This window comes from Nothoprocta perdicaria, unplaced genomic scaffold, assembly GCF_003342845.1.
Source record: "Nothoprocta perdicaria isolate Ctin4 unplaced genomic scaffold, notPer1 scaffold_120, whole genome shotgun sequence".
NCBI classification, from domain to species: Eukaryota; Metazoa; Chordata; class Aves; order Tinamiformes; family Tinamidae; genus Nothoprocta; species Nothoprocta perdicaria.
This window is the reverse complement of record NW_020454317.1, coordinates 343,424-362,507: the sequence shown is the minus strand read 5'-3', so window position 1 is coordinate 362,507 and position 19,084 is coordinate 343,424. Positions and strand designations below refer to the sequence as shown.

Genomic DNA, 19,084 nt, shown 5'->3' with positions numbered 1-19,084 from the left:
AGAAGGGCTTCTTAATTATATGTTACATGACTCTCAAAAGTCCTTGCAGTCAAATCTAGCCGTGGTTCATGAAGGGGCCGTTATTTATGTACTGACCTTGAGCAGCATCTACCATAGTGCGTTAGCCGCCGCGGCATGAAGTGAACAGGGCTTTCCAACTGTTTGGTAACACATCTACTGTTGAAATCCCTCTTTTCCCCATTGGTAGAAATGAGAGTAGGTTCCTGATATTATACTATTATACTACTTAAAGAGCCATACTCCCACTGCAGACAGCTTCAACCTGCTGGCTTGAAATTTTTTATTGATGCTCTCACTAAATGTGGTTGCTTTTGCTATGAGTCTTTCACTGAATGAATATGCAGCCTTCTTTAAATTTAATTGCAGCAGATGTTTCTTTGGGTTTTCTCTCTCCCATTGGCCCTCTGGATTTTACTTGTTTTCTCTTGGAAAGGTACATGAAAGGGAAATTCTTGTATAGTCAAATGTTTGTTTTACCATCTAAAGCTTGCAGAGAGTCCTCAGCCTGGGCTGATTTCTTCTTGAAGAGCTGTAATTATTCATGAAAAAAAAAAAAAAAAAAAAGCCTTTGTCACTAATAGGCTTCTTGGTGCTTCTTGTAACAGTCTTTATTATTCCCTTCTACATAATTTTCTATTGATGAGGTGAGAAAAAGGCTTCCTCTGCTGTTGAGAGAGAAAAGGTAATTGTTCTTTTTTCGCATTTACCAATGCTTGTTGCGTTCCCTATGTGTTTAAAGGACAAGGATGCAGAAAATGATGTTATTGATGGCATCGCCATAGCAACAGTTCTTTGGAATAACACATTCTGGCATTGTGATTCTGGACACACAAAAAAGGGGGACTTTCTTTTAAGCACAAACAGATTGTGCCCCTTTTAAATGCACCCATGAACTTTGCTTTTCTGAAGATTTACAGACTGGTTTGGGGCAGAAAGGATTCTGACATCATTTACCTCTCTGTGTACATCACATTATGGTGTTAAAAAAAAAAAACACTTTGAAAAAGCCAGTGGTTTAAAGAGACACAGTATGGGAAGGGTACATAAACATTTATTTGATCAAAAAGACGAAAACAACTTGAAAGAATTTTGAAAATTTATGAGATCTGCCACCAGAACCACTAAATAATCAATCAAAAGTCACAGGAGAATAGTGACAGGGCAAATATTTTGAGCTGATTAAAACTGTTATTTCGTTATGGCAATACTCCAGATAACATGGCTTTTACCTCAGCCCCTGGTTGCCCATTGACAAGGCAGTCAGCAAACATATATTTTTGTCTTTCATATTTAAACTGCATTGTCCTTAGACATAGACAGTCTTGCAAATATAAAATTCTTGCGATAGCATTTTCTAAGGCAGAGCGCCATTCTATTCCTTCTTGATTCCACTGTACTGCCCTGAGATGGATTATTTTATYTTTCGGCCACTCATCAGTGATAGATACATACCTGTATTTATAAAAGAAATAGACATTATATTGAAGCAGGGAAAAACAGGTCTGAAATGCATTGTGCACTCTGGGGTGCTGGCAYCCCAGTGCAACTTCTAGCTTGACTTCTTGAAAAACAAACCAATTCCTGCGCACCAGTGGTGCATGGCAGTACGCTGTACAGACCTCGAGTTTTGGACACAACATTTTGGCACCCAGGAAAACCTTGTGTTGTGTGCACAGCTACCGCTTAGATGCACCTGCTGTCTACTTCTGAGATAAAAATGCTAAAACTGTTGAAAATTAGGTTCCAGTTTKGTGCCAGCTAAAATATGAGCGACCTTTTCTGCTGAAAGTGAGTGGAATAACTTCCAGTGATGGACGTTGGGAGGCCAACTAATTATATTGTTTTTTCCTACAGTCAAAATATTGATGGAAATGTGAAGTCTTGGAGACTGTAGCTCAGTTACATGTGGATGTCGCTTCCCATTGGCTTTCTGCATGAACTGACCTTAAAAAACTGAACTGCAGGCCAGAAGCTGCATTGCTCTGRCTTTTGTCTTCGAGTAAGATTGGTTGCCTTTGAGCTAGTTGGCTTTCTCTGTGTGAGTGTGTAAATTGGGCAAATCAATGAATTTTTGGCCTTATGGTTTCGTTTTGTAAGAAAAAAAAAACGGTAACACTATGAGCTCTGAGTCCCAGTCATGTTTAGCCTTTTGARAGAGATGGGCTTGATACAAGGTATTCATTTGGTCTGCACTCAATATTTACTTAGAGAGTTGAGGAYAATTTTTGTCTCTAGCACCACGTGTTTATGCTATTTTATATGCATATTATATTAAGAGATGTTTTGGGTTTTAGTCTTGGATTGTGTCTTCTGTTTTTTTGTTTTGTTTTTTAATTGCATGTATTAAACTTCTTTCAGCTATCAACACAAAATGCTTAAAAATATAATTTAGTGTTGTGTTTATTGCAATACAATAGTCTTGCTAAAATAGCAAAATTAGTATYAATGTTGTCTGATTTGGCGTGTATTACACCTTAGAAAGGCAATGCCTGTAAGTCAAGGCTGCAGGAAATAGTTGCTTCGCTAAAAACAGAGCTGAGATTGAGAGTATAATCCCGGTGCAGAATCAGCGTTGCTGAGGCCTTGCATCCATCGGGGATTTTGTAGTTATCCCTCGTGTCCATCCAGGGCTGTTCATCATCAGTTGATTTCATGGGGGGATAAATTGCATTAGTTAAAGCTTAATAGGAACCCAAAAGAAGAATCTGTCTCATTCTGCTGCTTTGCAAGGACTTTTTACTATGCAGCTTTCTTAATAGCAGAGTCTGAAAGTTAAACCTGATAAATGACTGGTCTTGTTCCCRGAGGTGATGATCAAGCACATATTCATTTTGTATCTTGTTGCCTGATGTTGCAAGAAATTACAAAATTTTCCTGGGAAGAGCTGAGATGCTAAGGAGGTCCCACAAAGCAAAGAGTGGTAYATTGTCACACTATATATTTGACTATATTTTACAAGTGTTAAAATGTACCCTAGAAATACTTATTTTTGAAGTTATTTTGTTAGAATTGATTCCAATATCCTTCATTCTGGAAAACAAGGCACTCTAGTGTATGCTGTGCAAATTTCAGAAAATTTCAGGAAAGGGAAAGAAAATTATAAGATTTTAGGTATCTTTCCTTAATCCCATCTCTTCACTTGCAATTACAAAAATGATACTGTATCGATATAAAATTTGTTTGTACTTATTTGAAAATCTTATGAATCCTTTAAAAATTGGGCACCTCTCCTGTAGGCACCACATCCTTGGGGCGCAGGATATCAGAACACTTACAGTTTGTTCGTTACCATGAGGGCACCAAGAAATAAGGCAGGGATGGAGAAGGTTCAAGTGGAAAAAGAGGCCAGCTGGTCCGCTACGGCCTTGTCTGCCCGCCTGGCTCCCCTCCACCCAGTCTGCCAACAGGCTCTGYGTGGCAGTGACTCTCCTGGAACCAGCCTATTCTTTTTCTTGGCTTTACTGTTAAAGGAACTACCTTTAAAACACTAAGCAAGATTAAAGGCAGATAGTGCTGGTGTTCATTGTGCTTTGTTTTGCTTTCTTTTCTTCTTATCTTTTCCTCGCTGGGTTGCTGGCAGGTGCCAAGGTGATAGCCCCAGAGGTTGACAGGCCTGATTTTGCCAGAACAGCAGCAATTCAACTTGCATGTCCTACCTTGTGGCATTTGCTTTAGGATAAAACAAGCACATTTATGTTTGAGAAGGTAACTATACTCAGCCTCTCTCAGAGACTATTGGGAAAGGTTACTAGGAGGCACCAGCTTCTATTAGGAATTCTGTGATATGGGAACTAAACCAGGTTAATAGCTTAGTCCCAACCAACCCAGGCCAGAATTCAGCCAGTAATTCTATTTTTTGGGTGGTGGCCCCCCAGGAGTTGCTAGACATTTTCTGGGAAATTACGCATCCATTTCATTCCCTGTCCTCTGCTGATTGYAGCCTGGTCTGTTAACTCCTATAGCTCCCGTTTACTTTCCGTCCTCTTCTCTGAAGCTACAGTACCTTTCCAGCATTGCATATCTTTGCCTTTACTCCTGATAAAAAGAAAGCATATTTCTGCCACATGCCTGTTTTTAAATCTTGACACAAAACCTCTCTTCAAGGCTGCATGACARATGCATTTCTTTCTGGCCATGACTCGGAGTAGGAGCCTCTTGTCAGGAAAGAGAGGGATAAGCCTGCTTGCYGAATGGTGTCCCTAAGTGTGTTTTCCATCCAGACCGAAAACACATGTGATTGCTGAACAAACTTGAACTTGTTTATTTTGTAACATGCCAGCAGCTGTTTTCCTGTATCATGTCCAAAATTTATCCGGCCAGTCTACTTAGTGGTGTAGAGGTCTGTTTCCTTGGGTCAGCTGGCCGCCTTTGCTTGGTTTGTTTTCTTTTAAACCTCTGCTGGGTTTAGTTACTGTCACCAAACCAAGTGGATTTTCCTAAAGCTTTAGACAGACCCATGCAACACGCTGCATATTTCAAGAATGGCAAGAAAGTCCTGGGTTCGCTCAGTTGACAAGATGGAAAACGTGAGGCTGTGAAATAGATTGCTGTGCGTTCAGCACACCGCAGGTCACTCATGTAACTCAAGTAGTCCCTTCCTGCATGGGGGCTTTGTGCCCATGGCACGGGGACTGACTCTGCAAGCGTGGATGATCAGAATAATTAGTTTCATCCTCTGCCCTTGCCAACAAGCCYGCATCTGACCATATACATTTGTTGACTGTGGCGGGTTTGGTTAGGAGACGTTTTCATCAGGCCCATGTAAGATGCCTGAGGCAAAACGCCAAAGCGGGGCTACTTGCCGGTGTGGATGGGGAGCTGTTTCCCCCAAGCAGGCGCAGAAGTTACCAGTTGGCATGTTGTGGATAGTCAGCTGCCTAACTGAGCTTTTATGTCCATAGTTTACACGCATAATGTAAAATTTGGCCTGAAACAGCTGTGTTGCACTGTCACTAACATCACGTCCCTGTCTCCATCAGGAACTTAAGGTGTTGATTTGGTCCCCATTCTTAAGAGAGTAAAAGGAAAAACTCTGGGCATCGAGTTGTCTATGTTAATCTTCTGTACTGCTTAACTACTGACCAGTGAATTTTATCACAGGGCTGTAGTTTCTTACATTCATTTTTTGAAAGAAAGCAAGCAAATCCTACTATGCTCATATTTAGCAAATTGCTATGAAATGCAGAAGTTTGTGTCCCCTTGTATTCTTTCCTCTCTCTGCTGAAGTTCCTTGCTTCCTGGCACCAGTCACTGAGAGCATGACTGGAAGAGACCGTCGTTATAATCTGGCTCTTATGTATTTTTATAATTACAAGATGCTATCTTTTGGTACATTATTTCATATATAGATTAGACTGACATTTATGTGATCAATATACAATGTATAATAATAGTATATATTTACAGATCTTGCATAAATATCGGGAAAAATCTAATTCCAATGACAGACTACCAGATCAGATGACTTGTTCTTCAACTGACACTTCGTATTTGATCTAACAGAGCAGAGTGTGAAGGATGTAACTGTGATTCCCCCTCCTGATACAGTCCAGTGCTACCAATCCTTAACTTAGCAGGACTGTAACCTATACCTGCAAGTCCTGGAAATCACTGACAAGAATTTCCCAGCACCTCTTGGATCCCCTACCCCAGCAGAAATAATTATCCCCTGTAATTAAGATTGATGGAGAGAAACTAAGCACAACAATTGCTAGTTGTTTGTGTGATAAAGATTTATGTTTGACTTTACATTCAGGGTATGTTCGTAAGAAATGTGTAAAACAGTTAATAAATTATTAAGTACTGGATCTTATCTTCATACAGCAAAACAATGTCTGCATATAACTTATTTTTTAATGGCTTTTGTCTTGTTCCAAACACTTTTGATGACTCAGTCTAGTCAAGCGCACAGCATTTTTATATGATCCTTGTTTTTAAGATTCAATTTTTATTAAATATGGGTTCAGCTGAAAAAAAAAGATTTTGATATTTAGCTGTTGCTGAAGTTAATTTACCTACAAAAAGGAGAATTATATTATTCAATTTTTGGAACTGAGTATAAATGGTATTAAATAATAGTGTGCATATCAGTGTGCACAGAGGGGTTAAAAGAACTCGTTTAGTTCTTTTTCTACAGTCCATCGCGTACTCTGGCAATACTCTCAAAGTTGTTACTCTCAAAGTGCATTACCTTTTGGGCACAATTTGAATGTAGGATTTTGTATTTGCAGGTTGCATTTAGAATCAGCATGTGTATCTGAAAGTTATTAAAAATAGCAAGAAAACAAATACAGAGTAAGTGAAATTATGAGAACAGAGGATAAGCGTATATTGCATTGCAGACTAAAATAGTTGCTAGAAGTCCTAATTAAGATGAGAACAGGCAGTGTAAACGAAAAATAAAGGCTGGCCAGTACATTAGTTGTCACAGCCAGCCTGGATCTAAGCACTTTCAGAGCCACTGAGCTGAAAACATTTTTAGAGCATAATACAATGGTAAGGTCATTGTATCAGCCTGAGCATTTTGCAGAACAGCACTATTAAGAGATCTGTGATAACTAGATAGCAGGCTGGATTAATGCAGTAGCCGCAGACCCAGATCTCTCCTAGGCCAGGGACAGGAATGAATGTTGGTTTGTAGGTAAAAGAAACTGTGTTTGCCACTCTTTCATAAACAAACTTTTGTAACTGGAAGTCAGAAAAAATCTATAAATGTAATAGGAGAAGGTTTCTCAAGCCATATCTAAAATGCTAGATGGTGTTTACTTTGTGTTTTTGCATTTATGAACAGCATTTCTGTTACTGTTTTTCTTATATTTTCTGTTGAATTCTGTCCCACTGTCTTTTTTGTAAGATAAATTTGCTGCAAATGTGAGTGACTGTGTTTGAAAAGTCCTTATTTTGCTGTCTGCCCACAATGCCAAGAAACAAATGCACCGTTTTTGTGCTAATTCATCAGAGGACGCAGACTGGACCGCTCTGTTTTCATCACTACTTACAGAATAGCCTTATGATCATTCAAAAAGCCATACACTGCCCTTGTGTAGTGACACTAGGTTTTGAATTTACCTTTTGTAAGAAAGCAACATAAGGAAGTTGCCAGTGGAACATTTTAGTACGAGATACAGCTCTGCAAATACATTTGGGCCAAGGCCAGACTGGAGATCACAGAATTACAGAATCACAGAATCATTAAGAGTGGAAGGGACCTCTAGAGATCATCTAGTCCGATCCCCTRCTCCAGCAGGGACACCCAGAGCACGGGGCTCAGGGCGGCATCCGGGCGGGTTTGGAAGATCTCCAGAGAAGGAGACTCCACAGCCTCCCTGGGCAGCCTGCGCCAGGGCTCTGGCACCCTCACAGTGACAGAGATCCATGGCCTGACATCTCACCCAGGCCATGCAACACATGGGAGTGAAACCGTTACGGGCAGATTCAGGGCAATCTGCAAGAGAAAAGCCTCCGAGTCAGTTACCTGAGCAGAGAGATCCTATGCAGTTTTTCCATGATGGTGCTTTGCACCTAAATGGCTGGTTTCTCTGCCATTTACGTGCATTTGTATAGCAGTTATTCCAGTGTGAGGATTTTTTAGTGAAATTTGTCATTTTACTAAATGCATTTAGTGAATTTGTCATATTTTTTATGCGATGTATCTGCTGCATTATAAAAGATTCAGTATTGTCTGTACAGTCAGCACTGAAAAAATAGTAAATATTGTGCATCAACAGTGATTCATAAATCACTTGTGTTTGTAGACTGCGACAGAAGACATCTGGTCAAATATTTTGTTCGCTGAAAAAAAATCTGGAATGATTAAAACTATTCACAAATTAATCTAATGTGGGTTAGAAGACATTTTTTACATAGGTCAAAATATTTCTTTGTTGCACTTTATTTTCTAAATCATAATTTCGTGTCTAAATAAAATTTTGTTTGGGTTTTTTTAGTAATTCTTAAGGATTTTGAAATACATTAAAATATAAGTGTGATGTTTCTTTATGTATGAGTTTCTGATTTTGGCCAAAAAATAATGGCATTTCATTCTGTCAGAAAAACTGAAAATGTCCAGAATAGTGTTTCTCTGACTTACTTAGGAGAGCTTTATGGTGTTTTTCTCCAGCTGAACACTGAACATTTTCCTACAGCTTGAATTACTTAGTTAGCACAATAACTGAAATAATTAATGCAAGACCTGAGATATTCTGGTCTTTTGCACAAATAGACTCCTCTGTTCCTTATTTTGGTTTCAAACTGTAATCGTTTGGACCTTTGATTTCCGTAGGTATGTTTAGCCAAGTGCCGTTCTTTTCTTCCCTAGTGATTTTAGCAAGGGCAGATACTCAGTATCTGTAAGTAAACACCGAAAATCACTTGCTTCATTACACTGCCGGCCCATTAAATATCTTCTTTCATCTATGTAATTCCTCGCCTCCCGTTGCCTCTGCAGGGCGCCTCGGTGAGGCCTGTGTTATCTTTCCCAGATCCCTCGCTGAACCTAGTGCAGTGCGCAGGAATGCGGCCTGTCAGACACATTGTGTCTGAGATCCTTTGTTGGGAGAAGGGCAGAGAAAGAGATTATAAAATGCCTCGAAACCTTCAGTGAGGCCGTTCCCAGGTTTCTGGGAGCTGCTCATCCAAACAAAACACTCATATCTCGCTTTTCTCTATCAGACAGTATGGTGGAGTACCTATTGTGTCTTCCATGAGCATGTTTTTAGGCTCCACTTTACAGAGCACAAAGTATTTTGTGCTTTGGCAAGTTTGGGGCTCTTGAAGGCTGAAAAGCTTGTGGATTTAGAAGCAATAAATGCATTGGTGCTCTGTAATGTGGTTTTTATAGGCAGCGAGACGTAAGATCCTAATTTTTGCTAAGTGAGACCAACAGTAATTCCCCGTCCGCCTGCTGACRTGTGTTTTTCAGTGCTCTGTTAATATAAACCTTTCTGAAGTAAAGCCAAGCAGTGCAAATAACTTCAGAAGCCGTTAGCTTTCATCAACCTGAGGGAATCTCCACATTTCTCAGTAGCTGCCTTATATACTAATCCTTTTCTTTGTGTTCAATTAAAAATGGTTCTAAGCAGATAGATATATATAGAGATATACATAGATACATAGATATATAGATATATAGATATATAGATATTTGTCCCAAATTCATCAGAAAACTTTGACCCTTGAAGTCCTCGCCTGGCCTAAGCACAGAGGCAGCGTGTAGAGATGCTGGAGATGGCAGATAGATTTGTGTAGCTTCTTCAAGTAGAGGGATGCTAGAGTAGGGGGAGTGGAGCAGATCCCTCTTTAAGTAGAGAGATTTTTTTTTTCCTTTAGAAACAAAAACAGTAACAAGAAGACACTTGGTAATGGTAGTCATCACTGTAGGTTTAAACTAAGCTTTCTACCTTGGAGTTTCTTTGAGGAGTTAGCCTTGAATAGTAGTCATGTCACAAAGTGCCAAATGAGCTGCTGAGGCCGCATGGACACTGTCTTCACTAGCTTGAGGGGAAGCCTTGTCCTCCCGGTAGTGAGCTGCGTTACGCGCTCACTTCTCTGTCAGTGGATCCTGGGAGCGTCCATCTCTCCTTTCCAGGTCAGATACCCAAGGGGAAGTCCAGGAGGGCTTTGTAATGCAAATTCAGCGAGCCTTCCTTCACACTGGGAATGGTGGATGTTGACCCATAAGGGCTGAGTTCGAGATTTTGGTGATATGTGGGATTTGAAATAAAGTGGTAATGAAAGCTTTTAAGAGCATCAGGTGCATTCAAAATCTAGATAACTTATTGGCTTAGAAACTTAAAATTGACCCTGTGACGATTAAAAGAAAGCTGATTGATATTGCTCCTCAGTATAAATATTAGCATGAATCTATCCATGGCACTTAGACTTTCGCTGCACAGCTGGTAGGTTTTGTTTAATCCACTCAAAGAGAAAAGTAGTAATAGTTTTGTTTTGGAATTCACTGCACTTACTGAGGATAAACAGATAATTGAGATGTGTAACAAATAGTGAAGCAGCAGCTCCAAGCACAATGCTCAGATACAATCCTTAGTAGATGCATCATCTGAAAAATACATTTTGTGTGTTAGAAAGTATCCAGTATATCAAGAGACAGATAAAAAGGCACTAGAGAATAAAAAACATTACRTTAATTGTGGAAAAAAATAACAGAGAGCTCAATTATTCAACTCTAATAATCACCTTTGGTACAGAAAACTTCTTGGAGTATCCCTTGAATCCACTACATTTTCGCGGAAAAATTAGAAAAGGGATATGGAAAAAGAAAAGCCAAATTCCTATGTTTCTGCGTTCAGCAGGGGTGCCCTGTGTTCCATRAATCCTGCTGATATTTGCCCCCAACACCCAAACAAGGTGTATAATGCAGGTCTTCAGCATGCTGTGGAAGTTCCCAGCTTTTCTTTTTGCAATGTGAACTTTTATGAAAGTGTAAACAAATGCGGCTAATCCTGTGTGTGTTTAGCATTAAGTCCGCAATTGCTAAATACTTTTGTTGGAGTTTGGAAAATGCATTCTCTGCTTTTTTGAGCTTGGAAACACTAACCAGGGGTAGTTGTTCAGGTGTCTCAGCTGCCTTACGAGGTAAGCGGGCACCTAGGTGCAAGGCTGTCATTTCCTGCAGGCTGGGGGAACTGGTATTCCAGTGTTTCTGAAATCCATGCAGGTTCTTTGCCTGTCCATGCAGCATCACTGAACACTTTAAATGTTACGGTTACAAAGTGTACATTGCTATAATGTTTGTGTGTGAAACAACACAAACATTCCTCCCAGTCCTTGGTTGTTTTGGCCTCTATTATGTTGGGTTTTTTGCTTGTGTGCCTCATTTCAGTTGCAGCCTTTGGCCTTGTGGCTCACTGTCCAGATGCCAGATAAAAATTACAGTCACACTGAAGGACAGGATGTGTACAATTGAGGAGAGTTATTTTGCAGTTTTATTCTGCTATTAATATTTTCCATTTTTCTTTTTGTCTTTTACAGAGGGTATGAACTGTATGAACAAAGATCATGGGTGTGCACACATCTGCCGGGAGACGCCCAAAGGTGGGGTTGCCTGTGAATGTAGGCCTGGCTTTGAGCTTGCCAAAAACCAGAAGGACTGCAAATGTAGGTAGATGAAGATTAAATTTCAAATGCCCCCAAACCTCTTATTTTCTTTGTTGTTGTTATTTTGCAGAACTCAAGAACTCAACTTGTTTTTGGTCAAAGGTGATTTGTGGCTTTAATAATCTATGTTCCTTTTGTAAAGGATTTACTTTGGGATGGGTAAGAGGGATTGAATAATGGAAGTTCAGAAGTTAGGCTCTTAATAAAATAGTATAATTTTTTAACCTTCCTAGGAATGCAGAAAGTGAGGGATCAGTTTAATCTAGACTTTCTTGTAAAGCAGGAAAAAAAAAAAGCAGAGAGGATTCCAGCTTGCAGTATTTTGAAGGTCCATAATAATTAATGCATTGATAAATCCACTAATTACTCTAATGATAGATCCATTAGTGCCATCAAATTAACAGTGTTCATTCATCTTTTCTAAAGGGGAGAAATATTTGCTGTGGTCTTGTATCACATAAACTGCAAGGAAAAGGAAAAGGAAAAGGAAAAGGAAAAGGAAAAGGAAAAGGGAAAGGGAAAGGGAAAGGGAAAGGGAAAGGGAAAGGGAAAGGGAGAGGGAAAGGRAAAGGGAAAGAGAAAGGGAAGGGAAAGGAAAGAGAAAGAAAAAAAAGTCATGTATTCTAGAAGTGTTGGATACTGTCAGGTTAAGTTAACTTTCTACTTGTTAGAGTTGAGAGAGACAAGAAAGAGATTGCTGTAACTGCAGTAAAATGACAGAAAGCATCATGCTTTGTGTAGGGATGGTGTGTTTAGTCATAACCCTTCTTCCACACCGATATTTTTCTTCCTGGGATCTCCACTGTTTAAAAACACTAAGGTGATATTTTCCTAGGTGTAAGGCCAAAAGGAGCACCTTTGAATCTCATTCAAAGTGMCCCGAGATACTGTACGACCCGATAGCTCCTCTGGATTTAAAGAGCTATGAAGGAGAAAGTCAAAAGGACAGGGCAAAGAGCCTTTATGGTYATTTCCATTCGCGGTGTTTATTGGAAGTGAACACTGTGTGCCCTGAACTGCAGCGCAACATCAGCTGCATTGTTAAAGTGGGAGAGGATGTTTACTTCTGCTGTTTATTATTTGTTTGCACAAATTTGTACATTCCTGAGGAATTGCATTATCCTTTTTCGTACGGAGATGCTGATAGGAGAATTAGGGCCTCTTCTAGGTTATTTCTAAATGTTTCAGAGTTTAATGGGGCAAAATACTTGAATTTGTTCAATGCCCTGCAAAGTTCAAATTGTAGTTTGAACTTTTGCTAACAGCCTTCTAAGTAGGGGTGCTGCGTTTTTCAAGGCCATGGAGCTTGCTGCAGAATGCACTAACCCCTAAACTCACAGGACATTCTGCAAATATGTTCCAGAGTCTTATTTAAAAGTATATATATATAAAATATACGYTTATAGTATATATATTATATTAGTATTTATAGTATATATACTTCTAGACCTTCCAAAAAGGTTTACTTCAAAAAAGTAAAAAAGCAAAGCCAGATAGCCTGGAACAATAATTCTGAGAATGCAGCAGGCTCCTTCCTCTTTATAAAAGTCYGTTTCTGAAGCTGAGTGTTGTCTTTTTAAAAACTTTTTCACAGTTGATCATTTTAGTGGAGTTGACTTAAATATTTAGCTGTAGCTTTGCAGGTACAGATTACAGCTACAGTGAGGAGCTACAGAGTAGACGCTTGCCCTGCGTTTGCAACCTGGGCTGAGTTTGTATCCCTGGTATTGCCAGAGATTAAAAGAGCTTTAAAGTTCCCAGCATTTTTTTGGTTTGTAGTGATCCTTCCAGGAGCCTGTGCCCTTTAGGGTTCATCAGAGCCTGCTTCCATGTTTCCTTATGTGAACAGGTGACAGAACCAGTATCTGGCTAGGGGAATTTTTATCAGCCAGTTTGCAACTGAATCAGAATCCTAGGACGGATTTTCAGAAACTCTCAGRGTTGGCCCTGGTCCACTGTTAAGGAGACCTGGGTTTTTCTCAGAGGAAAGATGTTAAAAGGTTGGGCAACATAAGCAATTGGCAGGGGCCTCCCTGCCTTCTGTGCACGCTGCCTGTGCCTGGCTCCTTGCATCCCGGTTACATGAGCACATCTCGCTTGACCGTGTGCCCGTAAGCGGGGTCACTGGGGGTGTCTGGCTTCAGTCAGTGCACAGGACGGTCAGTGCTCATTCAAGAGGCTTTCGCTGAATCGTTTCTTCAGATTTCAGTGTCTTGCCTTGCCCACTGCACAGTATTCAAACTCTGCTCTGAACGCATACAGTTTTTAATTTCCTCACGGGTATCCCCATGGTACTCATTATGGAAATATCTGAGTGCTTTCTAGGCATTGTTAATGTGTCTTCAGAACATTTTTGCCAAGTTCAAAAGTACTGCTTTGCCGGCCTTACAAGTGGATAACGTATATAATGATGTTAATGTCAAAGTCATTTAGCGGGGTTAGGTGATTAAAAAGAGACACCAGAACCCCACTTAACATTTATAACACATAGTATGATCAAAGCCAAGCCCCTGGTGGTTCTAGCTGGCCTTGCAAATGCCCAGAAGAAAGGAATATTTTATTAATAACCTACAGCAGATGTGATTTAAATGACCCACACATCCCCAAGTAGGAATTCCTTGAAAGAAGCAGGCACAAAGCTGAGGTTTCTAGGGATCTGTTCACTGCCTGATAAGAGACCATCCCTTCTTGCCCGTGTCTTGCCTTCTGATTTACTCAAGCTGCAGCATGTGGGAGAGGGATTCTCCAGTGAGGTTCCCCACACCTACTTTTCCCCAGCTCTGCCTATGCACTGCACAAGACAGCAATGGGCATGATAGCACTAGATAAAGTGATGATAAGATTTTTTTTTCTCCAAAGCATAGACAAAACAAGGTATTTTTTGTTAATTTAATTATTAGCTGAATTAGTCTAGTTGGAACTTGAGAAAGGAAGAAGAAACCCAGAGCAAACCCATGAGTATGTAAGTTGCCACCTGAATAGATTAATTTTAAGTGAGTGAAAGCTGAGCCTTTCCATGGAAGTACTGGATAATCTTAACCACAGCGAATTCTACCTGCCCCTTCTTATGTAAGTGAGAAGGGTCGCTGCTCAAATTCCCCAAATCCTGTCCAATATGTTCAGTTCATAAAATAAGATGCCCTCCTAACCATGCGAAGTGCCAGCTCTTCAGCTGCTGCTGCCTGTGTGATCCTGCAGCTATTTGCTGTCAGCACATAAAATAGAAATAGAATAAATAACATAAGAAGTGCATTCATAGCTTTATCCCATACAAARAGAAGTCCATAATCTTATATGAATTCTTATATGAATTCTACAAGTTAAATAATATGGCAATTCTTGATTTGTCTGGAATGATAATGTGTTGGTTCAGGCTGTCACAGAAAGTCATATTAAAAGAAAAGTTTAGCTTGCTGCAAATCTGTGGCATCTCAGCAGTGCTATCCATCTCATCCACATGGGAAGCAAGACAAGGATAGCATCATAGAAGGGGAAATTAGGTTGTTGAGTACTAAATACTGCTTTCAGTATTGGGCCATACATTAAATACAGCTCTAGGCAATAAGCTACTTAAAATGTAAGCTTACATAACTCCTCATCTGGGCTTTCTTCCTAAAGGTACTTCTATGCAGTTAYTTATTCAAAATCTCCATCTTCAGATCACTGTGGATTTGATTCCTGTAATAATTGATAACAAATAATAATAATCAATTCTTAGGAAGGCCTGAGTTTGTAGACAGATCGTGTTACACGTGGATCAAGCATTTGAACATCAAAATAAATGACATTGCATGGACATTGTGCATGGACATTATATAATCTGCATGCAGTTCTGTACAGAATTCAAAAGCCTTTTTGACTCAGGAATATTTACATATATATACATACATACATACATATATATATATATATATATATATATGTAATCTCTGTCTTTTGCCACTGCTAGTTACAGGCAGGTCAAACAGAAGAGACCAGTAAAAAGATAATAGTTCAGAGAAACACTGAGGGCAGGAGCTGGGCTGTAGAGACAGACCAAATTCCAGCATTTTCTAACTTCAGAGTGGGCAAACCCGAAACATTAAAGTTATTTACTGTAGTATGTATATTAAAAACCCTTTGTTCTTTAAATGTGTCGTTCTTCTGCCAAAGAATTGCTCTGTGCCCTTCATTACCAAAATGTCATTTGAAGASTAGTCCATATTTTTCTGTGGAGTTAACACTGGCTAACACTGTTAACACTGGAGTTAACAGCAGGACATGTTCACAGCAAAACCAGATAAATGCTGCTGCAAATAAATGTGGGCAGGAGAACAGGAGGGTTGTGCCACGCTGCCTGCTTGTAGACCTTGAAAGGCAACTGGCTGAGTCAGGGCGCTTGCAGGTTGGTTTTATTCATGTTTGAAGGGAAGAGCTTTCCCCGGCCTTCTCTGTGGGTGCTGCTTTTAGCCGGTTGCACAGAGTATTTCCCTACAGCTGAAAAGCCAGCTCAAAATACCTTCAGGTGACATATTCTGATATCTCTCCTGATCTTTATCGTATATTTTATTTATAATGCCATAAACACTAAGGGATAGAACCCAACACCTTGACTGCACTTCAGACATATGTGAATATTAAACCATTGTAGAWAGTAGTGATGTTATTCTGGTTTTAAATCTGCTGTGTGGGTATTAGTATGTCTAGTTTCTAACAGATATATCTATACTCTCCTTTGGTAAGAAATATTACCTCCTCTTTGGCATCACTTATTTTTGGTAATAAAATCATTTATAGAATTTGAAGATGATTTGTGTGTCAGACACACACCCTCAGGGTTAACAGGACAAAACATTTTCCTTCTTTTATTTATTTCCTTCTTTAATGCTGCACACTGAACAAGCACACACTTAGTGTTTTGCGTAGCTGTTGAGTCCAAAATTATATGAAACAATTTTAAAAGAAAACTTTGAGATTTCTCCTGCATTTTGCTTAGCACTTTCTAATAAGAATAGATAAATAGTTCCAGATATTCCCCTGCCTTTAAAAAACTTCATTTTTTTTCTTTTAACCAAGAGAAACATTATATTGTGTCACTGTTACTCAGTTAAAGCCAGAGGAGAATTGAAATGATATATTTTACAACTGGATTTTGTACCAATTTCATCTGCAGAGCTGTCAGGCTCCAGAGTTTTGACTTGAGCTATTAAAAGAAAAAAAACAAAAAGGTCTAGACAGACGTTAGAATTCCCCAGAAACATGGTTTAATAGTATAAGGAAAGTCCCTATATTACATTGGTCCGAGAAACCATGTAAAGATACTTTCATCTCTGCTAGGGGAGGCTTTTAGCAAAGAATGTCAAAATTCACTGCTGTGCTGGAGTTGTTTAAAATACACACTGTGTTGCTGATCATGCTTTAAAGTGCTTAATAGAAATATTGTTGGCAASAAGTATGTATAAACATCTGGCATAAACAGCACCTTCAGGTTAATTTGTGATGACGCTGCAGCCCAGCAGGGGTAGAAACGCTGAGTCCCCAGGCACGTAGGGTCGAGGAGGAGGCAGGAGAGTGGGTGGAAGTTACGTTATCCTTGAGGAGTTCTGCCAGTCGGCAGGCAGGAGCAACCAGCTCCTTGCGTGCTCCGCGCCGCGCCAGCCCTCTCACGTCCCCAGCACGGCTGGCCTGGAGGGCAGGGCCTCTTGGAGTCAAACATCCTCCATGTGTTCCTCTAGCTCTGGGCCAGGCTGCGAAACAGCGTGTGACCCCCACTAGGGTAGCCCAAAATGTCCCTGTTGCACCCCCAGAGAGGCACAGAGAGCAAGGGGCACAAAGAGCAGCCAAAACCAACTGCAAGACGTGAATGGGCAGAAGGAAGGGAAGGAGTAAGGACTGGCCTAACACTGAGCAAGGGATTGAGTTTTCAGCCTGACTCCACTGAAAAGGCCCAAGTCTTAAGAAATGGGAATTGACCTACATTTTCATTTCATTTTTTTCATTAAGTATAAAAATATGAAATATTATTGTGTGGGAAAGAGTGTCTGGGGGCTGCTTATTGTACCAAGAGCCTCTTTAATGCAACCCTTTGGAAGTTTGGGATTCTCATGGTTTGGGAAGTGTGAGTTGGGTTCCCCTCTCTCTCTGATGGGCCTGAATTCGTGATTCCAGTTTCTCAGCAGAGGGCCCAGGCTGCCAGGCTGCAGCCTGGTGTGACTCTCCCGCGCAAGCCTGCTTACCCAAGAGGAGCAGGATTTCCATTTCTGTTACTGAAAATTCCAGTCCCTTCCATTTTAATAATCTGCTGTTAAAGTTATTGAGGTCACAGGAAGCGATATCTCATTACTGGAAAGGAGATTTAAGTTTTGGGTTAGATGCCTGCTATTAAATTCCATTAATAGTTTCTTGGTTTTACTGTATATTGGAATTTGCTATTCTGGATCATTTGTGAACTCTCTTATCTGGAGAGGAGTTCTGATAAAGACCAGTGTGAAGAAATTCTTCTGATAAATAGGAGTCAGTATTTAAATTACTACAGCATTTCAAAAYGTTCAAGTCCTCTGAAATGATGAGTAGATTGAACCAAATAAGGGGATTTGGGATTTCCCTTCTGCCTGTCAATGCGTGTCTACTTGTCAATACCCATAAAGAACAAGTTTCTTATGCACAGAAATTACCTGAATATAAAGACACTAAATTGAATTCTGAATTCTTTTATTTAGCATCACACTATGCAGCTGCAAATGACTAAACAGAATAGGGGGAAATTAGAGCCTTTGTGAACCAGCTTATTATTAAAAAAAAAAAAAACTTTTTATGAGTCAGATTAGATGAATCCTGAAACAAAAAGTGATTGAATCTAGTCTATTAATTCCTGGAAAATTCTGGGRAAAAAAAAGAAGAAAAAGTGATTAATTTATAAATTTTTAATTTTCAGGGGATTTTTTTCAAATACATTGAAGCATTCAGTTACATTGTAACATTCAGGTACATTTCACACATGCAAAYGGCAGTGACATCTCTAGGTGTTCCTTCCTAGCTGAGGCCAGAATACTGTATTGAACGTAACAAAAGTGTATTTTTTGTTTATTTGTTTCAGCAAAGGAAGGAAAATAATATGTATCTTGGTTTATTTTTAAACATTTTTCTTCTCTAGGAGAACCAGTATTTGAAATTATAGATTTCAAGACATATACATTTCTGCTCTTGCTGTCTGGGTCTCTGCTGCCTGAAGTTAGGAAGTGAAGGASTGGGAGAAGAAAAATGCAATTTATAGACTTGAAAATACATGTCTATATTAGTAGACTGCTCATATCTTCATTCCATATACACCATGGATATAAAACATGTAGCTTTCAAGAACAGATGAGATATTGGCCGATAATTCATGCTAAAACTAATGATCCAAAACGACTAGGAAAAAAGTGCTACATTCATCTCCTCTCCTCTCCTCTCCTCTCCTCTCCTCTCCTCTCCTCTCTCTTCTTTCTCTTATTTCTCTCTCTCTTTTTCTCTCTTTTCTTCTTTCTCTTTCTTGTTCATTTTTCCTTTCTTCCTGCCTTCCCTCCTTCCTGCTTTCCCTCTGTCTTTTTTTTCACTGGGTGGATTGAGAGCAGGACACGAGGTAGGAATAAGGTAATGGGGCTCAGAAAGAGTAAAGGAACACCAACGCCCTCAACTGCAAATGTGTTATTTCCTTGTGTCTCCGTTTGTTATTGCTCTTCTGCATTCTCAAAGGCTCTCCAAACTAATTGGTTTCATTGTCATTTTATTTGTATATACATATATACACATTCACTTGGGGCATAACTAGTAACCTGTAACTATGGGAATGGAGGCTGCCAACACACCTGTGACGACACAGATACGGGGCCTGTGTGCGGCTGCCATCAGAAGTATGCCCTGCATTCGGATGGCCGAACCTGCATTGGTAAGTCCTGCTCCATAGCACCTGTCCCTGCGCTTCCCTCGC

At 39.8% G+C, this 19,084-nt stretch overlaps 1 protein-coding gene across 1 annotated transcript in view; it reads left to right on the top strand.

Moving 5' to 3' along the window:
• SCUBE1 (signal peptide, CUB domain and EGF like domain containing 1) overlaps positions 1-19,084 on the top strand; it is a 226,792-nt gene that overhangs the window by 128,650 nt on the left and 79,058 nt on the right. The window contains exons 6-7 of the mRNA XM_026054268.1: positions 11,011-11,136; positions 18,926-19,042. Coding sequence (XP_025910053.1) covers positions 11,011-11,136; positions 18,926-19,042 — 243 coding nt within the window. The remainder of the gene's footprint in view (positions 1-11,010; positions 11,137-18,925; positions 19,043-19,084) is intronic.